The sequence below is a fragment of the Lacerta agilis genome, chromosome 3, assembly GCF_009819535.1.
Source record: "Lacerta agilis isolate rLacAgi1 chromosome 3, rLacAgi1.pri, whole genome shotgun sequence".
Lineage (NCBI taxonomy): Eukaryota > Metazoa > Chordata > Lepidosauria > Squamata > Lacertidae > Lacerta > Lacerta agilis.
This window is the reverse complement of record NC_046314.1, coordinates 98,879,049-98,886,998: the sequence shown is the minus strand read 5'-3', so window position 1 is coordinate 98,886,998 and position 7,950 is coordinate 98,879,049. Positions and strand designations below refer to the sequence as shown.

The 7,950-nt window shown below is 48.3% G+C and overlaps 1 protein-coding gene across 1 annotated transcript; it reads right to left on the bottom strand.

Annotated features, from left to right (window-relative positions):
- Nucleotides 1-2,709: 2,709 nt before the first annotated feature.
- On the bottom strand, nucleotides 2,710-7,332 carry SIX3 (SIX homeobox 3). Its single transcript, XM_033144897.1, has 2 exons — nucleotides 6,423-7,332; nucleotides 2,710-2,915 (listed from the first exon to the last, which is right to left on the bottom strand). The coding sequence occupies exons 1-2, from the start codon at nucleotides 7,247-7,249 to the stop codon at nucleotides 2,723-2,725; spliced, it is 1,020 nt and encodes a 339-aa protein (XP_033000788.1). The 5' UTR covers nucleotides 7,250-7,332; the 3' UTR covers nucleotides 2,710-2,722.
- Between the last annotated feature and the right edge of the window lie 618 nt (nucleotides 7,333-7,950).

Genomic DNA, 7,950 nt, shown 5'->3' with positions numbered 1-7,950 from the left:
TTCCAGCCCAAGCACCTTAGCAGAACCTCTCGACCCATGCTTCTTCCGAAGTAAGGACCGCCAGTTAGGTCGATGCCACTTACTTGCAGGAAAATTGATTTGGTGTCACACAGTGAAGAAGGGTACCCGAGCGGCCTAGAGTTAGAAGGGAGCGCGGGCTAGGAATTATACGCACGCACATATGCCTACGTTTACGCACGCACTTCAGACCCTGCAAATCTCAGGTTATATTTTTGTCCGGAACGTGGGGAGTCCCAACGTTTTCTCACAGGTCCTTCATCATAGAGCAACATGCCACACAGGAGAGAAACACCAAGTAACTCCTCGCTTCAACTCACACAAACTACACGGGTACAGGCACCCGATTGTCTGGGTACATACGTACATGTCCATTCTGCACAGCTTCGCACCCAGCACCTCAAGAATATTGACTAAGAAGAAAGCCTCATGGATTGCGATGGGGTTCTAGCCGGCTAGTAAGCCCCATTGTATGCCATAGGACTTACTTCTAAGTAGACATGATTAGGGTTTGCACTGTATAACAAGTAGCCTTGCAGGCTTGCATCCCGATCCTTAAACATACACTCCTTTGGAAGAAATTACCATGGAAGTCAATGGAATTTATTTCCAAGTACTGAGGTTACAGGTTCGGGCAGCTTTCTTAGCCCGATGCAAACCATAGACACACTAGATGGTCGACCTAGGCTCAGGGGCTTAACCTTTGCAACTCAGAGAAGTCCTACCGGACTTAGCGGGACTTACTTCAGAGAAAGTTTTTTTTTTTAAAAAAAAAAGAAGTTAAGGGAGCAAAAATTGGCTGAACTCCGAGTGCTTCGGCTTAACGGGCTTGCTAGCTTGCATAAAGGCATGGAATCACTGGAGCGAATCAACATAAGAAGAGATTTTTTAAAGAAAACGAAACAGCATTTCTTTGCGGCTCTTTCTACGTGCAGCAGAGGAAAAACACCAACGTCACTGAATAGATAAGAAAAATGGAATACTGTATTTGATTTTTTTTTAAGAAAGTTTGTACATATAGATAAACACGCAGTAAGGGAAACAGTGGTATAAGTGTCCTACGTGGAGTTTTAGAAGAGACCCCCAAAGCTGCTATTTAAATACTCAAAAATGCTTTTGCATAAGAGGAGGACAGTGGTACTCTAAGCCTCGTTTCGTCTACCGTTGAGGTCCCTTTTGAAAACCTAGTCCATCACTTCTTGACAACTAAGTTTGTGCAAGGAACTCAAGTCAGGGAAAATGTTTTTCTTTTTTTTAAAAAAAAAAGAGGAAGAGGAAGAGGAGGAAGAAGAAGAAGACGGAGGAGGGGAGGAGAGGGAGAAGAAGGTGAGAAAGAAAGAAAGAAAGAAAGAAAGAAAGAAAGAAAGAAAGAAAGAAAGAAAGAGAGAAAGAAAGAGGCAAGGGAGAAGAAGGCAAAGGGACAGAGAGAAGAAAAGTCAAAGAGAAGAGCAAATATAATATACAAGCAATTTTCTACACATATATTACAAACTGGGGGAAATTACCGCATCATTAAGATATACATAATTCATATAAAATTTTGAAATAAAAATAAAAATCTGTTACAGTCATAACTATTCTTTTTCCACATTTATAACCAGTACCCACACAGGCAGTGACAGACGTGTAGAAAAAAAGGTGCTTACGAAGAAAATGATTGTCTGTTGAACAAAAGAATAAAAATTCTTAAAAAATAAAAATAAAATAAAAACAACGACGGAGGGGGAGAAAAGGAGGAGGCGGAGCAGGAGAAGGGGGATGCATCTAGATTAGACCATCGCTTGGACTTTGAGGGGGGGCGGGATTACAGATCCAGAGAGACAAAGATTGATAAAAACCCAACAAAAAAGGCGATAAACATTTGTTATTTCCCTCTTCAAAGAGTTCCTTTAAACGTTTTTCTTTTTAAAAAGCATCTCTCTCTCTTTGTACAAATTTGATCCGAGTTTTCCTCCCGACCCACACCCCAGTCTTTTTTTCCCCTTTTTGTTCATTTATTATAGAGAATAGCATATCCCCCCCTTTTCCCCAGATACAAATTGAATCATCGTCATGCAAAATGGGTGAGATGCTGTCCATGGGAAAGCGCGAACAATAAAATCAAAACGAGGAAAAGAAAAGTAGAGCTGGAACGTGCTTTCGTCCTACAAAGAATACAAATGTCACCTTTCTTTCTTCCTTTCGCCATAATAATATTTATAATAGCAAAGTATTAGCATTAGCATTATTTCTCCCCCCGCTCCAGAATCAGCAACTGTCCAACTTGTGGTTTGTTCCTTTATGTTTTTTTATTATTATTATTTTGCCTAAGTGGATGGTTTGTTTCTTATTTCAATCGTTTGTTTGGTAAAGATTTGGGTTTTTAAATTCCTTTTTTTAAAAAACAACAACAACTCTTTTAAAGGTCTGTTCTCTTTTTGTAATTCTGTCTCTCGTTGTTTCTGCTGCTCTGCCTAGGAGTGTTCTGAAAGCGGCGCGCTGTTGCTTTCTTTCCTCGGAGGCCGGGGCAGTTCGGAGAGGGGGGCGGCTGCTCTCGCTCGCTCGGGGTAAGTAGGTGGGTGGGTGCAGAAAGGGGGGCTTATTTTTGCCTTTTTTCCTGATTGGTTTGTTATTTATTTATTTCCTCCTTTAAGGGTTTGTTTGTTTTTCTCCTTTTTTATTTGTTTTTTGTGTGTGTTTTGTTTTGTTTTGTTTTGTTCCGTTATCATACATCACATTCTGAGTCGCTGGAGGTTACCGAGAGGATGGACGTGCCCGTCTCGGCTCGTTCCGTCAGGCTGGAGACGCTTGTGGTGGGGCTGGCCGCCGTGGACGGAGACTCCGCCGAGCTGTGGGTAGGACAGCCCGGTTCTGATAAGGACCGCATGCCGCTCTGTCCGATCGCCTGGTGCTGGAGCCTGCAGGACGCGGGGTTGGGGGTTGGGGGAGTTGGGGGGGGGGAGACAAAGGAAGAGCACACAGATCCTTGCTCAGAAAGGAAAGCGACACAGAAAGGGAAAGAGGCAAGGCTTCCCGAAACGCGGCCCTCGAACGCAGCAATCCAGGCGCGTAAAAGCGCATGGCTAGGGAGGGGACCCGGATCCCAAAGGCGCTTGGCAAGAGGGCGCAACAATCCGGATCTAGCCGGAGACACCTTCCCTTTTTCTCCAGCAAACCCTTCCCTCAAACAACCGCTCAACCTGGTTCATTGAGAATCAATCCTTCCTTCCTTCCTTCCCTCTCTCTTTTCTTTCGGCCTGATCTCAGGCCAGCCACGGGGCCCGCTGCCGCCTTCTCTTTGCTGCCCAGCGCGGCGCTGCAAGCCAGCTTCCTGCCTGCAACGGCCCTCTCTCCCACCGCAAAAAGTGTTTCAAATCAAGGTAGAGGGGATGGGGGGTTGTGGGGGGGGGAAGAGAGAGAATTAAAAGCAAGCAAAGGGACTTCGGACAGAAAAGGTCGCTTGGAAAGCACAGAGTAAAAGAAACGCTGTAATTACATTTTTTTATTAAAAAAAAAAAGAGCGGGGTGGATATGACAGAGGGTTTGCGTAGGAAAACAATTGGCACGTTCAGAAATGCACAAACGCAGAGACGCCAAGGCAGGCACATAAATGCACAAACGGGCCGCTATCGTGTTCCGTTGCAAAATATTAGTCGGTTTCAAGCTAACGCTCCCCTTACTCACACTATCTCTATCCCTGACCGGTTTCACTTGCGAGGAGCGGCCATCTGTGGGCCTCGATCGAACCTCTAGCGCATTTGCTGCCGCTGCCCCCATTGAGTGACAGTCCAGCCCTTAACCACAAACGTGGACAGTCACAAACGATGGTCTGTAGCAGCAAAGGATGGCGCCTTCCCAGATAGCCCCCGTGAATCACTTAAATAAATGCGTACATACATACATATGTATATGTATATACATACACACTTGCAACACTGAAAAAAACCCATAAAATAAACAAGCACCCAAACCAAGTGATGACACTGTTTTATGGGGAGAGGGTGTCGGGAGAGCAGCATTTCCCAAGTGATCTGCATGCTCAGTCTTCTCTCTCTTACACACACACACACACACACACACACACACACGCACCAGTGTATTTTCCAGCAATGCATTTATAGTTTTATTTATTTATTGCTTTTGTTGGGGCCGACGGCAGAATTCTCAGACTGCCTTTGGAAGCATACAGACCGCCAAGAGACAAAGGAATCTCGGCCGCTGCTCTTTATAATAGTCAATAACTAAGTGGATTTCTATAGGGTGGGTGGCTGGGGAAACCAAGCCCGGCGAAAAAACAATCTGCAACCGCAGCAGAATATTCTGAATACTAACACACAAGGCGCTGGACGGTTATGAACTCTTGAGCCGTTCAGATCAAGAGAGCTGGGGGTGGGGGGCGCTGAGAAGTTGATTGCATACCCCCAAACGCCAGTGCGTTTTTAAAAAAAAGTGTAGGATCAGAGGCAAAATAGAATAGCCAGCAAATAAACAAAACAAACATTGTGCCGAGCCCTGAAATCCTTTGTAAAATGTTTTGAAAGACAGCCTTCGGGCAACTAGATCCTGTAATATTTTAATCCCACTCTTCACCTCCGCAGTGAACTGATTTTAAATATATTACATATTTCAATTGCGTTTCTGCACTTTTTATTTTCATACTGTTTACTTATTTCCCCCCCCTCCACCGCTGCATTACAGTTCCTAGTCACCTACTGACAACACGGTGAGTCAATCCAAACCTTTAGCAACTTCCCGGCTTCTCTGTTATGAGTTGATCTATTCTCCCTCCATTGATGAAGCTGAAATGTTGTTTTGGTTTTGTTTTTTTTAATGCTTTCTTGCTTCCCCCTCACCCCCCTCCTCTACAATTCAGATTAAACTTTACCAAAATACACATTGCTATATAAACTGGGAAAGTCCAACTGGAGGAGGTAAAGTGCCACCCTTTGTTTATATTTTCTGCATTGTTTCATGGGACCCTTAAAATTCTTTGTGATCTTATTTATTTTCAAAGCTACTATTTAAAACCCCAACATTCTCAAAGCCACGTTGAGCAATAAGGAATGGCAAGAAGACTCTGCGTGGCACACCGACACAATAAAATCAGCCTGCTCACACAAACCCCTGCATATTTATTTACATACTCATAAACATGCATAACTCAAACTAATGACATCCGGAAACAGAGATGGGAGAGGGCGGATAGCTTAAAAAAAATGCTTTCCTTTCATTTTATTTTTATTTCCGCAACCCCCCCCCCACCTTCTCGCCTCTCTTTCTTTCGGCAAATGAATTTGTTTTGCTTTTTTATATAATTAATAAGAACAATAGAGGAACAGCTGCCTCCTTTTTGCTCTGTGGAAGGACGCTTCGTATTATGATGTTTGTTTAAACTGTTTATAGCGAGGAAAGCTTGGGCGGAGGGGAGAAAAGTTAAGTTGCCAAATACAGCTTTAACGGCACTAATAATAATAATAATAATAATAATAATAATAATAATAATAATAAATACATCTAATCCGCACCCCTTCTGCATTTCGCTGCGAGGAGTTGTCCCTGTTGTTATTGTTGATATAGCAATAACAATCATGGCGGTAAAAATAAAAGGCAATCTATGAACAAAAAGAAAGAGGACGTGCGAAAAAGAGAATGAAATTTTAAATTAAATTAAAAGCTCCATTCAGAGCTAAGAGCATTTACACCCATTCCTCTCAGTTGGTTCCACTGGGTGTGGGGACTCGGCCGCAGACAAAGTCCCTTTATTTTGTGGTTTTTGGATCCCTAGTTAGAGTAGGCACACACGCGCACGCATACACACAGACATACATACATACACAAAAGCGTGCGTTCAGAAAACTGCAAAGCATTTTACTGGGAGACGGGGTGTCCTATTTAGAACTGTGAAGGAGATGGACGGAGTTTGGAAAGAATGTGAAACTTTGAACGGGTGGCGGAATCGAGTTGCTTGTGTCGGGCAGCCCATTCGGGAAGGGGAAGCGAGCCCTGTCTTTGGCTGTGTGAGGAGCATAGCCCCCTTGATGATAGCTCCCAGATGGGAACACCCATGTTCCCCGTTCCGACCCTCTAAGGGCCTCGTTTTTCTTTTTTAACAGAGCCTACAGACTTCCTTATCCCTGCTGTTGGAGCCAGCGAGCATTCTAGGGCAAGATTTAAGGTCCCCCATATCACACGCACACACACACGCAGAACTGAACCCAAAGGCGATTTTTCAAAGGGTCAAGGACAGCCGCCCTTGCAAGGCGTTCTCACTCTTGGGAGACTTGCAGGAGGTGAGGCGTCCGATCTAGGCAAGGCAGGCCCCGTGTGGGATGGACATGGGTTTGTGTCCCGTTGCCTACCCCCCACCTTCAAACCTAACCCCCACCCCCCGCGCGCACGCCCAGCTTCAGCCGGCTGGCACTCACCTGTTCTTGGCGGCGGCCGCCCGGTCTCTCTGCCTGCGGTTCTTGAACCAGTTGCCCACTTGCGTGGGGGTGAGGCCGGTGGCCTGCGCCAGTTCCCTTTTCTTGCTGGGGTTGGGATAGGGGTCCTGGAGGTACCACTCCCTCAGGAGGCTGCGAGTCCTCTCCTTGAAGCAGTGCGTCTTCTGCTCGCCGTCCCAGATGGTCCTGGGCAAGGGGAACTTCTTGCGCACACGGTACTTGTCGACGGGGCCCAAGGGTCTCCCGCGGAGCTTCTCAGCTTCCTGGTAGTGCGCTTCCAGCCACATGGCCTGCAGCTTGCCGTGCGACTCCTTGGTGAACTTGTGGTTCTCCAGGATGTGGTAAAGGTCTCGAAAGTTGCCCGTGTGGAAGGCCACCACCGCCCGGGCGCGGAGGATGGATTCGTGCTTGTTGATCGCCTCGCATGCCCCCGGCGCTACCGGCAGCGACCACAAGAAGCGGCCCAGCCTCTCGATGTCGCCCGTCTCCTCCAGCGTCTCGCAGACGCTGGCCACTTGCTCCGGGGAGAAGTTGAGTGTGGGCAGCTGGAACATGGACAGTTCTTCCGGGGCTCCTCGAGAGGCGCCTCCTCCTCCGCCGCCGCCACCGGCGGATCCTCCGCTACAACCGGTGGCGGCACTGCCGCTGCCGCCGCTGCCACCGCCGCTGCCTCCTCCTCCTCCTCCAGGTCCGGAGCTGCTGCCACCGCTGGCCAGAAGGAGCGAGCGGTGGTGGTGGTGCGGGTCGCTGGGGAAGTTTGGCAGGAAGAAATGGGTGGGATAGAGCTCTAGAGGGGATCTGAACACCATGGGACCCAGCCTGGCGGACGGGGAAGGGGGGTCGGAAAACGAGAGAGAGAGAAAGAGAGAGAGAGAGAAAGGGAAAGAGAAAGAAGCTGGATCAAGGCGAAAAGAAAGGAAGACAGGAAGACGGAGAAGGCGCAGAGAAAGAATAAGAGGAAGAGGGGAGGGACAGGGGGCTCACGCACCCCACGCGCATCCACACCCGCACCCGCACGCGCAGCCACATAGAGACCCTCATCCAAACGCACACACGCACTCAGCCGCGCGCGCGCACTCCCCCCCTCTCTTTCACACACACAAACGCACTCACTCACTCACTCCCACCACCTTTCACACACACACTCGCACGCGGGCAGGCAGGCACTGGCTCGCTCGCTCACTCACACGCACACGCGTGCCCAGGCGGGCTGGCAGGCAGGCATCCGCGCTCTGCTGCGGGCTCTCTCCACACACACACACCTCCCGACCCGGGCGCCGCCGCTGCCGCCGCCGCCGCCGCCGAGGCGCAAAGCGATTCAGTGATTCGGCCGCGATCGCCCTAATGACAACAGCCTCATAATATCTCTCCTAAATCCACCGTGAGTGCAGCGCCGAAGCATTTTGTTTCGCTTTTCTATTGGCCCGCCGGGTGTCGTTGTGGCGTCGCCATGGCAGCGCCCTGCCAATCACTGTCAGGCCTGCCAATCATGGGGGACTACGTAAGAAAA